The 19,068-nt window shown below is 48.2% G+C and overlaps 1 protein-coding gene across 1 annotated transcript in view; it reads right to left on the bottom strand.

Moving 5' to 3' along the window:
* LOC118099873 (AT-rich interactive domain-containing protein 1B) overlaps positions 1 to 15,749 on the bottom strand; it is an 18,999-nt gene extending 3,250 nt beyond the window's left edge. Inside the window, 24 exon segments of the mRNA XM_047337954.1 lie at positions 178 to 308; positions 394 to 529; positions 532 to 662; positions 665 to 688; positions 691 to 897; positions 900 to 1,098; positions 1,195 to 1,273; positions 1,367 to 1,483; positions 1,614 to 1,758; positions 1,875 to 2,050; positions 2,574 to 2,694; positions 3,457 to 3,676; positions 4,150 to 4,359; positions 5,621 to 5,724; positions 5,824 to 6,053; positions 6,687 to 6,848; positions 7,058 to 7,379; positions 7,465 to 7,617; positions 7,890 to 7,973; positions 8,553 to 8,811; positions 10,102 to 10,215; positions 10,544 to 10,684; positions 12,297 to 12,497; positions 14,900 to 15,749. Of these exon segments, the coding sequence (XP_047193910.1) occupies positions 178 to 308; positions 394 to 529; positions 532 to 662; positions 665 to 688; positions 691 to 897; positions 900 to 1,098; positions 1,195 to 1,273; positions 1,367 to 1,483; positions 1,614 to 1,758; positions 1,875 to 2,050; positions 2,574 to 2,694; positions 3,457 to 3,676; positions 4,150 to 4,359; positions 5,621 to 5,724; positions 5,824 to 6,053; positions 6,687 to 6,848; positions 7,058 to 7,379; positions 7,465 to 7,617; positions 7,890 to 7,973; positions 8,553 to 8,811; positions 10,102 to 10,215; positions 10,544 to 10,684; positions 12,297 to 12,497; positions 14,900 to 15,337 (4,104 nt within the window). The 5' untranslated portion in view covers positions 15,338 to 15,749.
* Positions 15,750 to 19,068: the final 3,319 nt, after the last annotated feature.

Raw genomic sequence — 19,068 nt, 5'->3', positions numbered from 1 at the left:
AAGTGAGGAGGAGGAGAAGAAACATGGAGAGGAGAGGAGGACACATGAAATTTGAGTTTCAGTTTGTTGAACCAACACTAACCACCATTAAAGTACTCAGTCATGTCAGTTTGTTGTGATGACACCATCATGACATCATCATCCCACCGTGACCAATCACAGGCCTAGCTGTCTGACCTGTGTGAGGCTGAAGGAGCCGGCGGCGCCGTCGTCATACAGCAGGATGTTGATGGTGTCCAGAGCCCAGCTGCTCTCTGCTAATAGGCCGGACTTCAGTGACATCATCACTCGCCATGCCTCAGGGGTTCCTGATAGGATGAATTCAAATCAACACCCAGACGTGTGTGTGTGTGTGTGTGTGTGTGTGTGTGTGTGTGTGTGTGTGTGTCTGACCTGTGTCCTTCGCTGTGAGTCGGCGTCTTGGCTTCAGTTGGGGGGCGGTGTTCTCCACGGAGCGGGGGAAGCCCTGAGTGTGGAGGGGGATGAGGGGGACACCAGGGAGCCCTGGCTTCTTCATAGAGGGCAGGTAGGGGCGCTGTTTGGAGACAGAGAGCCTCCCATCGGTCGGGGGAAAGAGGAGGAGGGGCTTAGGGAGCGGGTCACATGGTTAGGGACAGTGGGCGTGGCCTGGAAGGAGGAGGGGGGCTGTCTGGATGGCATGGGGGCATTGATGAAGAGGAGGATGAGTGGGGTAGGGCCGCTGGCGCTGGCCATGGGGCCCAGGGGGCCACTGGCTGTCCTGGTCGTCCCCTCGGCTGATCCCAGGGTAGGGGGGCCGCTGGCCCTGCTGACTGTATGTGTAGCCCATGTCGGTCCTGGGGGGCCACATGCTGGTCTGCAGCCCCTCCCCAGGGCCCCCGGTCACCGGTCCTAAGCCCATCGTGCCGTGCTGTGGAGTCCCTGGCGAGCCCGGCTGTATGGATACGGGTACTGGCCCTGGACCGGCCGCCGCTCTGGGCCCATGTAGCCCCCGCCTCCTACCCCATAGGAGGGGCCAAACATGTCGGGTTGCTGAGAGTCATATCGCTGCACACCAAACCCCTCCCCCCCATGACGCTTCGAGGGAGGATACATCCCCTCCATCGGACGCTTGTGGCCCTGCAGAGCAAAGAGAGAAGTTCTCGTCCTCACGCTAACAATTAACGATTTAACATCCCAATGTTTCTGAAAGTTTCCTTTACTGGGAGAGCTCACCTGCTGCTGAGGGTGCAGGGGCTGATGGGAACTGAAGGCCATGCTGTGATGCTGCTGCTCGTAGCCATCACGTCCGCGCCTGAAGACAAAGAGTCCGCAAAGATCCACTCAAACATTATTTCCACGAGTCAAAATATCAAAACACGCTGACATAAAAACAAAGAGCCCTCACCTCTGATGGTGGAGCCTGTTGGTCGGGTGCATGCCGGCCTCCCTTCCAGTCGGACCCATGTTGTTTTGACCAGCGGGGGGCACTGTGCCTCCATCTGGCCCCATCACATGGTCCAGCCTGCAGGACACAAAACGCACATAAGAGTTTAGTGTATTTCAAATACACACACAAGTACCTACAAATGTAATTTCCACGTCTTCACACGTCTTGTTTGTCAACAAATCAAAATCCAAAAGATTTTCAGTACTTCCGCTCGTATCCAGGGCCGTAGGGATACTGTGGTCTGGGGCCCCTCCCTGTCAGGGGCCCGGAGGGGGGCCCGCGTGTGTACATGTCCTGCATGGCACCGCTGGGCATTTGACCAGGACCAAAGGCCTCGCCGGGCCCTGGACCTGCAGAGGAGCAGGTAGGAAATGGGACCTTTTCTTCAGTTACTCGATAAACGATTTCAAATAAAGACCGTTAACCGTTAACAGTGGTTCATGTTCGTCTTAAATCCATCAGGCACCTTTTCTTGGTCCATACAGGTCTTTGTTGGCATCGTACTGCAATCTCATAGAAGGGTCTGTTGGACCACCTCCCTGCTGGTAGGGGGCGCCGCCGGGTCCAGGGCCTCGCTGAATGTGGAAGGCTGGATCGCTGCCTTCAGAGAACGGGTCCTGGACGCTCACCTCTCCCATGGTCCTGAGAGATAAAGCACAGACGGTTGTTTAGGGAAACGTCATTAGTGTCTGAAATGTGACAGATTTCTGAGTGAGGCTGTTTGAGTGAAGCTGTTTGGAGGCTGTGGCTGAGGGGGTAGAGTGGTCGTCCACCAACCAGAAGGTCGGCGGTTCAATCCTCAGTCTTCCCCATCTGCATGCCTAAGTGTCCTTGGGCAAGATGCTGAACCCCTAAATGGCCCCTCATAGATGTTGAATACACTAAATTGAAGTGGCTTTGGATAAAAACCCCGTCTAACAACATGTAATGTTTTGAACTGTTTTATTATCAACCAATCTGCCATTTTATCGATATTTAGTCTGTAAAATGTCAGAAAGAAGTGAAAACGACAGCAGTTTCTCCAGCAGACGTCTTCAGATGTCTGGTTCTGTTCAAGTCAAAACCCAAAGATGATGAAATGATATTTGAGAGGTTGGAACCTGAGATATTTGGATGATTATTTTGATCTTTGGGTTTCACCAGGTGACTTTGGCCCCCTCCCTACCTGCTTCCAGGCCGGGGGCCCATCTGGCTGCGCGGGGTAGAGGCAGGGGTCGGGGGCTTCAGATCTCCGGGGGCCTCGGTCAGGGAGCTGGTGCTGGGGCCCTGCAGGGAGCCCGAGTTGGCTGCAGAGATACAGACCAGACAGAAAACCTGCTGAGAACAAGGGTTACGTGTCGTCATGTCACTTCACAGCACTTCATCAGAAAGGTCTAGAACATGGAGGTGGATCAGGAGCAGCGAGGAAACACAAACGTCACATCAACAACTCAATGAGAGGTTACTTCCCTTTGGAGTGTTTGTTACTTTTAGTACGAATGTGTTCACCTGAAAGTTACTCTTTCTACACAGGTCGATTCTTTTGTCTGGCCTCCTGCTCTGTGTATGTACTTCATCATGTTTTGGTATTATACTGAACACTGAGTAGAATGAAGGCTTGAAGGACGGTTGGCAAATCTTCTGTTTCTGTTTAACAGTAAATAAACACGAGTGGACAGAACAGAAACTAGGGACTCCTGTCGTTTACATTTGTTCATACATGGACGCAGCAGGTCTATGCATGTACAAAGCTGGGTTTTAATCATTAATGATTATTTTCAATGTGTTTTGATTCTTAAATTAAAAAATAAATTGCACAAGAACTTGTTTTTGTTTTCGTCATTTGTGGGGACACTCCAAGTTTTTAGCACATGTTAGGTCCCCCTTAATATTCTTTTTATTTTAGGTACATGTGTAATCTCCCTTGATAAACTTGTCTTTGATGCTTCTGGGTTTATTTCTGACACGTGTTGAGTTCATCTAGAACCTCGTACCAGAACCTCTCAGGTATATCAGGTGCTCTGTTCCTGTAGTGGTGAATTACAAACAGAGAACAGGTGACCTCTTACCTGGGGGGGGCGGCTGGATCTTGGCCTGGAGTGATGGAAGTTTCTTGGTGTCTCCGACGGGCCCAAGGGCCTCAGGTGGAGGCTCCTCTCCGCGCTCCACCTTCCATTCATAGGCGAACAGGTACTGGATGTACTGTTTCTTCAGAGAGCTGGCTGAGCTGCTGGACGTCCCCACGCTCAACAGCGACGATAACTCCCTCCACTTCTTGTTCTTATTCACCTGACACGACGACAAAGATTCACACTAAATTTATCCAGAATCAAAAACAGCTGAGATGCAGTTTGACGGACAGGCAGCACACATACAACACCATCAACTTATTGACACTTTTGTTTCCTGTGAGAATCAGAACAGGATTTAAGTTCCTCACTTAAGTTCATGTTTGAGCTGCACGTTTACGACACATGGTGAACGAGACTTTTCCACTAAACTCAAACCAATAACCAAGTGTTTGTTAAAGATGGCGTCAAGTGTAGATTAAAATAAAAATGAACTTTCAAATTTCACTTTCAAAACTATGTCTTTAAATGAGCTGCATTAATTATCCATCAGTTGGAGAGAACTGATGGCTCAAACAAAAACATATCATTCAAAAGAATAAAATTTGATCAGCTGCAGGAGAAGAAGAGGAGAAGAAGAGGAGAAGAAGAGGAGGAGAAAGTAAAGGAGGAGAAAAGGACTCGTGGTCTCACCATGGCGAGGCCTCCTATCTCTCTGACCATCAGGTAGAGCTTGCACAGGTCCAGCGGCTTCTTTCCGACGGCAGGTAGGTTCGGGACAGGCGTCCCCCTCTCCTCCATGAAGGACAGGTAGCCGTCGACCCACAGCCTCCGCTCCGCCTCAGAGCCCATCTCATACAGACGGGTGATCTTCTCATTGGTCATGGTCGCCACGCTGAGCTTCTGGAGACACACGGAGAGTCAGCGACTCAATGACCTCATCACCGACAGTCTCCAGGTGATACACAGTGGTGGAAACATACGGCTAAATGGAGCATGGCTACCTAACCTGGCCACGCCCATTAACCACTAGCCTTCACTAATGACAGTGAAGGTTTTCATGGAACAGGGCGCCAGAGCGCAGAAAGTTCAGGTCACAGTTGAAATCATCAAAAAACTAAAGAATCAGCATAATGTGACAGTTAAACAGCGTAGAACCATTAAATAATATTAAGAATACAATAAAATGATCTAGAATGACTGCACTGCTGGGACGCACAGAGCTGGAGATGTCATGTGAAACTAAACACACACATTATATAAAATATACTTATTGACACTTCACTTCTGACTTTTAAGATTCCATTTTTAAATGTGAAGGTTTCTGTTGCTTTCAAGGTGTAAAATTGAATTAACTTAAAGCAGAACTGAGCTTTGTTGGATTTAAATGGTTCGTATAGTTTAATTCACTGCAGTCGCTGATAAACAGAAAACTCATTCCAGATCAAAACTCAACAGTGTTTCCTGCTCGTTACTGGGATTCTCCACAACATCCAGTTATCTGTGAAAACAGTGGGATGGTTGGAAAGTTTCCTCATTGTTTCCTCTGGTCTCACTTCTAATGTGAAGTTTCACTGACAGTCAACAAAACAACACTGAACCTGCAGAGCGTGAAACTACGAGCAGACTGCGTCTGAACAAAAAGGGATAAAAATGATCACGAGCAGCAGAAGAGTCTGAGCTGAGGAACACGACGCCGACGTAACTCATCGACAAACTGCAGAAACAAAGCAGCCGCTTCTCATCAAGCGAACCGGAGTCAAAGCCGAGTCACCGGAGTCAAAGCCGAGTCCCAACTTAGCCGCCACACACAGATTTGTGGTGACGGATCTAAGTCGACTCTTCACGACTGGATAACGAGGAGGAGCTGCAGTCGAGCTCAGAGTGAACGGAACCCGAGTGAAACAACCACGTCAAACAGGAGAAGAAGAAAAAATGATCTGGTTCATGTTGGTAAAAACTGGTTATTTTAAGTTTTCTGTCAAACTTCCTAAACAAGAAAACCCAGCAGAAGTAATGAGTGTAACAGAAACTGGGCTCAGACAACAGGATCCACTCGCTTCAGCATCAGTGCCGTTAACATTCACCCTCACACACAGAACGTGCGGGAGCTGGCGTGATCGGCAGAGCAAACGTGACTGGTCAACAGGGCCAAAGCACACACCTTGGCTTTGGGAGGTTCTGTGGTTGGACAAACGGCCTCTTTGCTGAGCTCAACCGTCTGCTCGGCGTCTGGATGAGCGATGATCTCCTGCATCATTACGGGGCCTGAAAGGTACAAAGACAACAGATCCCTTGTTACGCAGGAAGTCGCAGTTTATCAGAAATAATCCAACCACTTCGACACATTGGAATGGATGGTCCTACCTGAGGCTGGGCCTTTGTACGGGGGTCCCTGTGGTGTCATCCTCTCGGAGTTACTGGCTGGTTGCTGGCTGTAGGACCCCGTGGCCGCCGGGCCGCCGGGGCCTCCAGGGCCTCCGGGGCCGCCGGGCCTCCAGGGCCTCCGGGGCCTCCAGGGCCTCCGGGGCCTCCAGGGCCGCGGGCCTCCAGGGCCCATTCCTCCCATTGGTGCCATGCCCTGGTAGCTGCCATGCCTGGGCACCACAGAAGAGAAAATGGGTTTAATAATTATTAGATGAAATAAGTCGGTGATGTTGCAGCTCACATGCAGGAAGAAGATGAGAGCATCAGTCTCAGGACCTGAAGGAAAGACTTTAATCAATATTAACTTTAATACTGTGACATGCAACGTTTTAAACAATCAGACATATTTCTTCTATCTAAGAACTGTTGGACCTTGGTGGAGGTTGGACTCTGATGTACAGTCACATTTTTGACAAATGTCTCTCAGTGAAAGATATAAGTTGAGATATTGATTCATGAATAAAGATAGACACTGTTCTGTTTTTGTCAATAAGCAGGTTTCACAAATGAGTGTAACCTAACCCTATACACAAAGAAGTTAGTTCCACATCAGCAGCAGCTTCCGAAGCCAAACAGGAGCAGTCAGGCGACGAGAAGACACACATGTGTCCTCCCAACTAGCTATCTGTCAGATTATAACCTTTGGTCACCACCACCTGCTCCGACAGGAGGAGAAGACTTTCAATCACTCCCTCCCTGAAATGATTCTTGTGAAGTCGCAACACAGATGTTTTGTCCAGTTAAAGTTAAAGGACGACAAAGCCGTGTTTCTGCATCTGTCAAGACTCTGGTACCAAACCTACCCATAATTCTCAGAGGGAGTCAGCACAGCATTGGTGCCCTGCAGGGAGTGGTGAGAAGGGTGAGGAAGAGGAGGATGGTGGTGGGGGTGAGGAGTAGGAGGGAGGGCGGGTCGACTCCCATGCCAAGAGTTGTGGCAGACGGGTGAAGGGGTGAACGGAGGCCTGGAAGAACGGAGGTGACAAAAACGTTACTGTTGAGCAGCTGTAGAGAATCACTGACGTTCAGACTGACGACACACGTCGGACTCCTCTGTTTGACGAGGAAGGAAACGTGCTCGACTTGTTTTCTGAACCTCAGCTGTGAAAATATTGTCCTGGAGTTGTTTTGATTTTCCAGATGTTTCAGAGGAGGGGTCTCTGTCAGGACTCACCTGCTCTGAGCGCTGGACGAGGAAGAGGAGTTGGCACTGGACCCGCCGACTTCTGGCGGTTTGCGGCTGGTGTTGGGCACCGGAGGCCTCAATCCCTGACCGGCGGGCTGTGGCATACCCGGTGAGGTGGGGGCCATAGAGCTCCCTCCAGCAGGGTAAGGTCGCCCCCCGGCGCCGGGTCCAGGGCCACGACCTGCAGGCGTGGAGGGGCCCTGACCGTGCATCGGGCTGCTGGCATTCAACCCCAAGCTGTTGGCTAAGCCGGGGCCGCTGTAGTTGGCACTGGGGGCTCCGCCATAGTTGGGGGGGCGGGGGTATTTACCTGAGGAAAGAGGGGGTGAGACGAGACTTCAGACAACAAGTTCACTACTTCACTGTTTTTCCATCTATGTTTGATCAGATTGTACCTGGGGGGCCGTACTGGCCATATGAGCTGCCCTGCTGGTAGGAGGAGTGGGGCATCGGCCCCCCCAGTGCTGGGTGAGGGGACATAGGTGGTGCTGACTGCTGGGGGCCAAACCGAGACCCTGGGGTGCTCCGCTGCATGGACGTAGAGAAACCTGAACAGAACACAGAGATGTGAGGAACAGGAGACTGAGGAACCATGGCGTCGTAACTCGTCTTTCACACCTTGGTTGTTTCAGACCTTTTAGTTTTGTCTGAACCTAAACATCAGGTGGGAAAGGTTCCTCAGACACGGTCCAGACCAACACAGCAGATTAGGACCGGGCAATAACCGGAAATGTATAGAAACTGACATGTATACACTGTAGGCTCAAATGGTCCTCACAAAGAATCTGTACAAGTACACACACACACACACACACGTTACCTCTGTCTTGAGTCATGGCCGACTGGGGGGGATGAGACCCGACATCTATCCCAGGACCTGGGATCTGGGGGGTCAGCTGAGCTCCTGACAAACAGACCATGTGTTAATGTCACTGCATCCAGCTGTGGACGTGTGTTGGTCTCCATGGCAACACTGCGACTAGCAGAGCTCAGCAGTAACTTCAGTATCTAATTACTGTCTTAAAAATATCCTGAACGCTTTTCTGTTGTAGCTTCTGGACGGTTTGAGATTTGTATACTTTCAGAAAACTTTCAAACTTTTAAATTAAATTAATTCATTTTAAATTAAAAGAAAACATTTAAATAAAAAAGTAGAAAATCCACACAACCATGAGGTGTTTGGTATTTGTACTTAAAAATATCATATCCAGCTCAACATATATTCATCCACTTGTTTAAATTCATATTTTTAGTTTCTGATTCTGTAAAAACAATAAACTGAAGAGCAAGAAACTTTCTCTATTTCTGACACTTTGATCAATTTAGATTTTTCATCTTTTTCTTTCCATGAATTTTTTGTAAGGTTTTAAAAACTGAAAATAATAAAGAATTCCAAATAAAAGCAAAATAACACAAACCAGCATTTGTCTTCATGACTTAATTCTCAGTCAAATCATCATCATCATCATCATCATCATCATACCTGGTCCAGTGGTGGCTGGAGACAGTGGCCCGGATCGTGATTGGCTGCTAGACCCAGCGGGGGACGGCGAGGGGGACGGCGAGGGGGACGGCGAGGGCCCGGTGTGGACTGACGGTGGGTGTCGGGGCGAAGCGTGTGGAGAGAAAGGAGAACGGGCCGGAGTCCCCTGGTCGCCCTGAGCGCTGCCAGAACCTGACGCCCCTGAACTCACCGCTGCCTCGGTGCCGGTCGGCAAATCGTCGATGGATCCGGACAGATCCTGAAACACAGAGGACAACGACAGGTAAAACACCTGATATTTTATTTTTTATTGATTATTCAAGTAACAAACCAACATTTCAAATGTTCTTTTTTTTTAATGAAATGATTATTTGCATAATGTTTGTTCCTGACGTGTTCTGCAGGTTCTGTGTGAGAACTAATGTCTGAGTCAGTGTCTCTGGACATTCTCTAACTCTCCCTGCAGCTTCCAGGTGAAATGTCTGTAACATGTGAACGGGTGAAAACTAAATCCAACAAATCTGAAAATATTTATAATGTGGACCGACAACATTTAAACTTGTGATAAACGTGGTCACTGAACACATCCTCTCGTCTCAGGTGTGTTCAACTGTGGTCGAACTCCGTGTACGGTTCGATGCCTCCTTCAATGTCAAGAACGACATAAGAGGAGGTCTCACTCAGACAGAAAAACTGGTGTCTGGATTCAGATAATTAACTCGTGGAGGTAAACGGAAGAGAGGAGTGAGAGAGAGAAGGTGACATGAGGATGAGAGGAGTTAGCACAAAGAGGAGGGCTCGAAAGAAAAGGAGAGAAGAAGTGAACAGAGGAAACCAGAGGAGGGCCGAGGAAGAAAGGAATGAGGGAACAGGAAGGAGAGGAAACAGAGGATGAGTGGAGGAGGACAGAGGGAAAGAAAAACAGCAGAAAAGAAAGAGAAACTCTGCACTGAAATCTCCCATCAGACCCCGGGCTTCGTACCAGCCAATCACAGTGTAGCAACATGCGCCCTCCCTCCCTCTCTCCTCCCCCTGCCAACAGCTCAGCCAATCAGCTGCAGCGCCCCCCCCCAAGTCTAATTATAAAGAGTGAGCTGTAGGTAGAGAGAGAGTTTCTCTGCAACCTCGCTCGACCTTCTCCTCCTCTGAACTTCTTCTTTTTCATCTCATCTAACCGTCTCCTCTCTTCCTTCACTCCCTCCACCTCCACCTTCTTCTCTTCTTTCTCCCTTTGCTCTCCTCCCTTCCTTCTCACATCTCCCCCCCGTTTCTCCTCCTCTTTTATCGTCTCCTCCCTTCCTTCACCCTCAGTTACTGGTTAGACTGGAAGCTAGCTTGTTAGCCTATTAGCATCAGCAAATGAACCAGGAAGAAAGTTAGCGTCGCCGTTAATTAATTCTCACGTCAAAAAGTTTAACTTTATGCAAACTGCTAACAGCAAACTGCAACAAATACATCTCGATGAACAAAATATTATTGTGGATTTTTAAAAACCACAGTTTTATCTCTGGCTCTCTCCTCGAATGACGTGCCCCGTGTTGGGACTCACCGGGAGGCTGGACGGTCTCTCCTGTTGGCTCAGACTCATCTCCTCCAGGTTTGGTTTCCCAGGAGTCATAGCAGCAGAGTGGCTGCGGCCCCCGAACGCCTCCTGTGGCGCCTCCTGCATCAGGATAACACAGATGAACAAAGTTTAAACTACAAAAAGGCTTCAGACAAATGGTCGAGTAGTTGATAGAAAAAAATTCAGCGTCAACTAAGCTGATAACAGAATTATTATCGAATAGCTGCAGGTTTTGTTAAATGATGCGATACGATGCTGCTTCAGGCTATTGGACAAGAGATTATCCCTTCCTGTTTCTCGAAGGCTTTTATTGTGAAATACCTGCAAGACGTTCATAGATTTGTTGAGAATGAGAGAATCAGCGCTGCACTCAGGAAGTGATCCTGATCCATGTGCTGCAGCGAACCGGGAGGGGAGCGGGTCGTACCTGTTGTGGCAGTGGGCGGGGCTGCATGTATGGGGGCTGGCTGGGGGCGGCGGGCCGCTGCTGTGGGGGGCTGAAGTATGGAGGCTGACCCGGCTGACAGTAACCGCCCACGCTCTGCTGCGGATTGTACTGAGAGCTCATCTGAGAACAAACAACAAACATCGGTAAGACGCATCACCCCGATGACAGATTGACAACACAGACACACGAGAGGAAACGAAAGTAGAACGCAGCAGGAGATGACAGGTTCAGACTCGTTCACAACAACAGGAACCTTCAGTTGAGGGGAGGAGCTCCAACATGTGTCTCCAATAAATCATTATTACGTTAAGTTACAGGTTCAGTGTGAAGGATTTGCTGACATCTAGTGGTGAAGTTACTTATTAAAAACCCTGAGGACATGAGGATTCTCAAGATGTTTTCAGACATGAACTCTGTAAAACAGTAAATAAAGAGTCAATAGTCATTTCTGCTGTGGACAGCACATCCACACTGTTGTCGGCGCTTATCACCAAAAGAAAAAAATTATTCTTCTTTCTAGCCACCCACCAACAATTTACAATATACTATAATTAACCACATGAAGAAGCTCACGTGCTTTCTGAAGTCAAACGTTCACCAAATGCAATAAGATGCAACCTCCCTGCAATGTGAGACCAGTGCAGCATTTAGAGCTGCATGCACAATGAACTGCTTTGCTTAAGACCTTGACACCACAGCTCCACTTCAGGATCACGACTGCACAGACTCTGACTCCAGATGACATCGTCACCACAAGATGGCAGCGTTCTTAACGCAGATATTTTAGCTTGTGGAGACGAGACTTGGCCACAAAAAAAAGAGCAGAGCGACAAATTATTTTCTCACTGAAAACAGCATATGAACAAATCCAGAGTGTGAATGTTCTGACAGAACGAAACGAGGAGCCAGGATCGATCCAACTGCTCGACATCCAATTTCATCTGGAATCAAAGAGCTAACAAAGAGTCCCGGGGCCATCCGGGGCCTCGCTCTCATTAAAGTCATTACACTTCCTCTCTCTGCCTCTTCATGTGAACAGAGACGACACAACACTGACACAACTTCCCTCAGGCTGAGCGAATAAGAAGAACACACCTCTGTCAACCAGAGGTGATGTAATAACGCCGCTGTTACACGAGGATGACATCAGATGAGGGTCGGAGGAAACGCTTGGAGGAAGACGACGGTGATCTGAGAGAACAAGGACCTGAGAAGAGCCGAGAGGGGGGGGGTTACCTGGACTCTTCAGAGTCCAACAGGCAGGTCTGAAAACACGTGTTCACCTTTTAAATGAAAACAGTAGAGTAACACCAGGCGTCTGGGGAAATGATGCCACTGGGGGTCAATGGGGGGGCCCAACAGTAGCCCGGGGCACATGGGAGGGTAACGGAGTCGTGTGAGGGGGGGGCCAGCGACTGTGCTCTTTGAGTTAGTTAGTTTAGAGGAAGGAACTGAAGTACCAGCCTTATTTCCACCAATGCTGCCAAAAAACTCCATCGGAGGAGTTCACAGCGAGAGGAGAAATCCTTGTTTACTTTCGGTTTCTGACCAGCTCACACATCCATTTAAACAGGGTAATGCTAACAGCAATCTCCCGCTGCTAGTTAGGAGGCGCCAGCAGGGGGTGTTTGCTCAGACGGTTAATGAAGTCATAGAGAAGATGCAGAGCGCATCATGAGATAAACACCTTCTCTTAACACTCACACAATTGAATTCACGGAGCTTCTCCTACCTGTTGCTGAGGGTACTGCATCCCTCCCATCCCAATGTGCCCCCTGCTGGGCATCCCCATCGGGTATCTGTGGGGGGTGGGGGTGCTGTAGGCTGTGCCGGGGTATGGCGCCCCCTGCGGCTGTTGCTGCTGGGAGTACGGGTTGTTGCTCATACCATAGAGCTGAGAGCGCTTCATCGCCATGGGGTCCATGAGCGGCGCCTGAACAACAGAAATGTTTGGATCATGATTCTGTCGTGATGTACGCAACCAAAACACCTCAACAGGTATTTATGATCCTAACCCTAACCCATGTCTGTGAAGGCTCATGGCCCATTTTAAATCATTCTTCTTTCACATCTTTTATTTAAAACTAAATCTGTCTGAACTGCAGCTTAATTTAATCCTATCAAATTGGTTTAAATCGTACGATATCACATCGTTATCACATGATTAGATCCATATCGTATTTATGTCTGTGGGATTTTACTGCTCCAATGAGATTGTTTTTTAAAAACACAGCTAAGACTGAACTCTGCAGTCGGAGCAGTGATCCAAACGCCCGGGAGGCCACTTCACACCAGAGTCACACCTGAGTGCGCTTTCATATTCACACACTGTATCTGACACACTGACAGCAGGTGAGACGAGTGACTACGTGTCATCCACTATCTGTGGATGACACGTCTCCACCACTCATCTGACCAGAGTAAGTAAGCATGAGGAGCAGGTGGAGCAGCTGGATGTAGGGAGGAGGAAGAGACCTGGTCTGATCATTAATCCAGATGTGGACACTGCGCTAGATCTGAGGGCAAAGCTGGAATTTATATCAATTGTTATTTATATGGTTTGTGAATCAAGCAGACAAACACCTCTGGTGAAATACCAGGAGGTTTATTCCTCTTGTGTATTAACATCACGTTTAGCAAAAACTCACAATTCACAATTTTCTCGTGTTTGAAATAATTACATTTGCCTTTGATGACCAACGCACCAAAATGTAATCCGACCCAGAGAGGTGGTCTGGGCCGGATCGAACTGAACCATGGTTCGGTTGGTTTGCAGAATGAAAACAGATCAAATGGAAACAATGGAACAAACACATGAAGCTTGGTTCAGACTTTCAGGCGAGAAAATTCTCTTATTTTATAATTAAACCACAAAACTATGTCCTGATATTGAAGTGTAGCTGCCCTGCAGAGTACATGATGCTGTAAGACGATGTCGAGCCTGTTTGAATTCTGTAAAACCTGACAACGAAACACACAACAACCAGTCACGGAGATGTTTTCAGACATGAACTCTGTAAAACATGTCTGTTCATTTCCTGTAGTTAGTGTTTGTGAAGCAGCAGCAGCAGGTTGTCGGGTCCAACTCGTTCAAACAGGAACATGTGGACGTCTTCGTCTTCTACGTGTACGGCTCCTCTTCTTCATCCTGAGATGTTTGTGTTCTTCCAGCTTCACGTCCGTCACGTGTTAGAAACCTCATCAACACGTCCACTCGCTCACTGAGAAGCTTCCACACATTGTCCTGCTGTTTCCTCACATGGACTCACTCTGACATGTTACACACATTTTGCCAGGAGGCTGCAGGAGAAGATCCAGAACATGTCCAGAGACACTGACTCAGACATTTGTTCTCACACACAGAACCTGCAGAACGTGTGAGGAACGTGTGAGGAACGTGTGAGGGACGTGTGAGGGACGTGTGAGGAACGTGTGAGGAACATGTGAGGAACATGTGAGGAACACGTCTCTGGTTCAGTTCATGTCTTAAAACAGCTTCAAATGTCAATAATAGCTTTTAACTTGACTGCCGCAGATATTTCATCATCTGTAAAATGACAGTGAACTGAAGTTTGAGTTGAGTCTAATCTGAGCCTCTGATCAGTTAAACTCATGTTAATGTAGAAAACAGATGATTCGATGATTATTAGATGAAGAGGTGATTGTGTGGAGAGGCTGTGGATGAACTGACCCCGACCTGGAGCAGCAGCGGCCGGGCTGCTGTGTGTTCAGCGGGGGGCTCGACCGGAGGAGCGGGTGTTGTGACCGGGGGGACCGGGGGACGGGCACGTGGCTAATCTGCATGTGTGAAGGTCAGGGCCGGAGAGGAGAGGAGCGGGGGCCGGGGCCGGCCGGAAGGAGAGGAGCGGGGGCCGGAGAGGAGAGGAGCGGCCTCAGCAGCAGCTCGCCCCGCCGACTGACACCTCAGCCGGGGGGGGCAGCATGTGAGAGCCGTCACCACCTCAGTGTCCCCGGACAGAATGTCCCGGTACAACAGCAGAATGTCCCCCGGCACAGCGCCTTCCCTCTGCGGCTTCACCACTGTCTCACGCAGCCGCGCGGCTCGGTTAGCGACCACTGCGATGCTAATGTTAGCTTAGCAGAGCCGCTAAACCAGAGTCACCTTGGACACGGAACCAGAACCAGAACCACGACTGGTCCCAGTAACTCAGTTAATGACTCATCGTTTAAACCAGCAGAGTCAGAGAGGGTTTCTAACTGCAGCGGACACAACCCGCTAGCTACCAGGGTTAGCATAGCGGCTAACTAGCAGGTTAGCTGGGGATCCAGGTGAGTTAATGACAAACTACCAGGTGTGGATCCGGGGTTACTCACCGGGGACCTGCCGCCGCCCGGCCCGGTGTTCCCCGGGCTCGTGGCCGGGAGGCTTCTCTGATGTCCTCCCCAGCCGGGAGCAGCGGAGCCGAACAGGGAGCCCGGGTCGTTAGCCGGCCCCGGGCTGTTGTAGTCGGTGTGTCCTCCTCCGTGTCCTCCTCCGTGTCCCCGCATCATCGGGCTCGGAGACGTCAATAATTGGTTCAAAGTCGGCGTGGCCCCGGACGGGTGCTGCCCCTGAAACCGCTGGAATCCTCCGCTGCTGCCGCCGCCTCCAGCCGGGGAGCCGGGAGCTGCCAGGCCCGTCAGGGGGTTTCCCTGGCGGGAGGGACTCATCCAGCCCCCGTGTCCACTGGTCCCGCGGCCGGGTCGGTAGTTCGGGTAGTGGTTGTACGGGCTGTTGCTGTAGCCTTCGGGGGAGTTGTGTACCTGGTCCATGGTGCCGTGTACCGAGAGCGCCGCTGTTACCCCAGCCCCTGCGCTCTGTTGTCCGCCATGTTGATCAAAGCAAGGCCCTCCTCTTCCATCGTAATGATTAAGCTCGGAGCTGGTCCCAGTCGGAGGAGGGCTGTGGTTGCTGGTGTCTGATCCTCGGCTGCTCGGCGGCTCGGCTCCAGGAGCCGGGCTCCTGCCCCTTCATGGTGCTGTCGAGCCCCGCTGCTCGCTCCCTCTGCCCGCTGGAGGATGTTGTTGTTGTGGGTTTGCTGCTGGATGAAGTGTGTGGACGGTGGAGGTGTGAGGAGGAGGATGGTGATGCTGATGGAGGAGGTCCAGCAGCGTCTCCTCCACAGGTGACCAGGTTATTCACTCCATGCTCCCCGAGCATCACCGTCTCCTCCGGCCTTTCTCCCGGTGCTTCTGTTCCCCGGAGCTCCACCGTGTCCACAACAGGTTGTTCCAGTAAAACACATCAACACCCGTCATAAAGAAACTAGATGTGCACATGAAGTTCATCACCTGTTGAACTGGATCTGAAGGATAACCTGTGAGACACTGAGACAACCTGTGAGACACTGAGACGACCTGTGAGACACTGAGACGACCTGTGAGACACTGAGACGACCTGTGAGACACTGAGACGACCTGTGAGACGACCTGTGAGACACTGAGACGACCTGTGAGACACTGAGACACTGAGACGACCTTCAACCTTCAGATCAAAACCAACCATGATGCTGCTGCTGCCAATTCATCATGTGATAAGAGCTGAATCATCACACAGCATCCTGAACACACATATACACACATCTTATTATATGTAATGATTTACATATACATATTAAAACACATATATAATACAAATAGTAAAGATACAAATCTGATGATCTGAACCAAGTCAGGACATAAATAGAACTTCTGCTAGTTGGTGTCATGGCCTCAGTTCACGAGGAGGAGGCTGAGCTGAAGGACCAGACAGTGGAGCACACACACTCACACAGACACACACACACACACACACACAGACATAGACACACACACACACACTCACACACTCACACTCACTCACACAGACATAGACACACACACATAGACACACACACTCACAGACATAGACACTCACACACAGACATAGACACACACTCACACTCACTCACACAGACATAGACACACACACACACACCATCACAGACATAACACACACAACACTCACACTCACAACAGACATAGACACACACGTACACCCTCACAAACACACTTACACAGACTGACAGACACAAAGACACACTGTGTCTGTGGTTTTCTTTTTACTTAATGAGTTGATGAGTTAATTGATAATTTAAGCAGCTGTTTGTAACATCTGTAATGTCTCCACCAATAAAAGGTCCCTGACGTGTTCTTGACATGTTCCTGATGTGTTCTTGACATGTTCTGACGTGTTCTTGACGTGTCCCTGATGTGTTCTTGACATGTTCCTGACGTGTTCTTGACGTGTCCCTGATGTGTTCTTGACATGTTCCTGAGGCCCTGATGTGTTCTTGACATGTCCCTGATGTGTTCTTGACATGTCCCTGATGTGTTCTTGACGTGTCCCTGACGTGTTCTTGACGTGTCCCTGATGTGTCCCTGACGTGTTCCTGACGTGTCCCTGACGTGTTCTTGACATGTTCCTGACGTGTTCTTGACGTGTCCCTGATGTGTTCTTGACATGTCCCTGATGTGTTCTTGACATGTTCCTGACGTGTTCTTGACGTGTCCCTGATGTTTCCTGACGTGTTCCTGACGTGTCCCTGACGTGTTCTTGACGTGTTCCTGAGCGGTCCCTGACGTGTTCTTGACATGTTCCTGACGTGTTCTTGACGTGTCCCTGATGTGTTCTTGACGTGTCCCTGATGTGTTCTTGACATGTTCCTGACATGTTCTAGAGGCTCTGTATGTGAGAACACATGTATGAGTCAGTTTCCATAGTCACACTGAGGAGAGACTTTGTGTTATTAGTTATTTTATGTTTTTCAAATAAAAGACATTTACTGGTTCTGTGAAATCCTGACGGAACCTTCAGAACTGCAGCGTGGCGCCCCCTGCTGGAGCTCTTTGTTAAACAGCACCAGTCCCTTTGTCCTTGTGATGCACTAACGTCTTCCAGCCTGCGGGAGGCGCTGTGACCCTGTGATAAGCAAGAAAAGCCTCATTCCTGAGGACAGTGAATTTGAATATTATCTCTTATAAAAATTATAAGAAAACCAAAAGTTAATATTCTTAACTTTTAAACTTTATTGTTTTTATAATTTTCACAGCTGCAAAAAACTATTACTGATAAAACCACTGAAACATCTGTATTAAATAATATAAGTGAATCATCTGGAAAACAATGAATCAGATTCACACCTGATCAGGAACTGAAGAGACACATGGACCAAGTTTCAAGGTAAAACAAATTTAGCTCATCAGCGTCTAATGTTAATGTACGTAATGTTAGACAACAGCTAACGTTAAACAGCTAACATGAGAGAACAGCTAACGTTAGACATCAGCTAACGTTAAACAGCTAACATGAGAGAACAGCTAACGTTAGACAACAGCTAACATTAACATTCAACCACTTCTCGTTGCCGTAACAACTGGTTTTATATGAACATACCAAAGCACATGTCTAACACATTTATTAAAGACATAAATAAAACGTACTGGACAAAATCAAGCTAACAACAGAACGCTAGCTTTGGGTTTTCACCTCAGAAATACTCTGGTTCAGTAAAGTTAACTTACTCTTTATATACAGTCACTGATCATCTTTATATACAGCCACTGATCCTCTTTATATACAGTCACTGATCCTCTTTATATACAGTCACTGATCCTCTTTATATACAGTCACTGATCATCTTTATATACAGTCACTGATCCTCTTTATATACAGTCACTGATCGTCTTTATATACAGTCACTGATCATCTTTATATACAGTCACTGATCGTCTTTATATACCTTTTCAGTATGACTTTATAAGTTTTATATACAGTCCGATTTCATATACAGTCACTGATCATCTTTATATACAGTCACTGATCATCTTTATATACAGTCACTGATCATCTTTATATACAGTCACTGATCATCTTTATATACAGTCACTGATCATCTTTATATACAGTCACTGATCCTCTTTATATACAGTCACTGATCATCTTTATATACAGTCACTGATCATCTTTATATACAGTCACTGATCCTCTTTATATACAGTCACTGATCGTCTTTATATACAGTCACTGATCATCTTTATATACAGTCCATGGTCCATTTGTAGTTATTTTAGTTAAATAAAACAAAGTTAAAATCAAAATGTATTTTAAACAAAAGTTGTACATATGGAATTTTACTGTACAAGATGAAAATGGGACATAAAAGAATAATGTGTTTCAGCCTCTGATTTTCAAATATGGAACATAAAGGAAACAGTCTCTCATATATAACATTATTTATTAATGTGTAATACACAAGCAGACATTTTGTTCGTAGATGTTCATTGAAACCAGCAGCAATTCAAATACTTATTAACGATTTTATCGTTAAAAACATTCAGGTTTTAGACTTTGGTTGAGAAAATGTTGTGAGCTCATCCAGATGATAAGCAGCAGAAACAGCGACGCTGAGCTACACGAACATTTCAATGATTCTATTGATGCTTTTTTGTCTTCATGCTAATCTGCCCTAGTGACACCTAGTGGC

Source organism: Hippoglossus stenolepis, chromosome 20 (assembly GCF_022539355.2).
Source record: "Hippoglossus stenolepis isolate QCI-W04-F060 chromosome 20, HSTE1.2, whole genome shotgun sequence".
In the NCBI taxonomy this organism is placed as follows: domain Eukaryota; kingdom Metazoa; phylum Chordata; class Actinopteri; order Pleuronectiformes; family Pleuronectidae; genus Hippoglossus; species Hippoglossus stenolepis.
The sequence above is the reverse complement of the archived record's forward strand: the minus strand, read 5'-3'. Positions and strand labels throughout refer to the sequence as shown.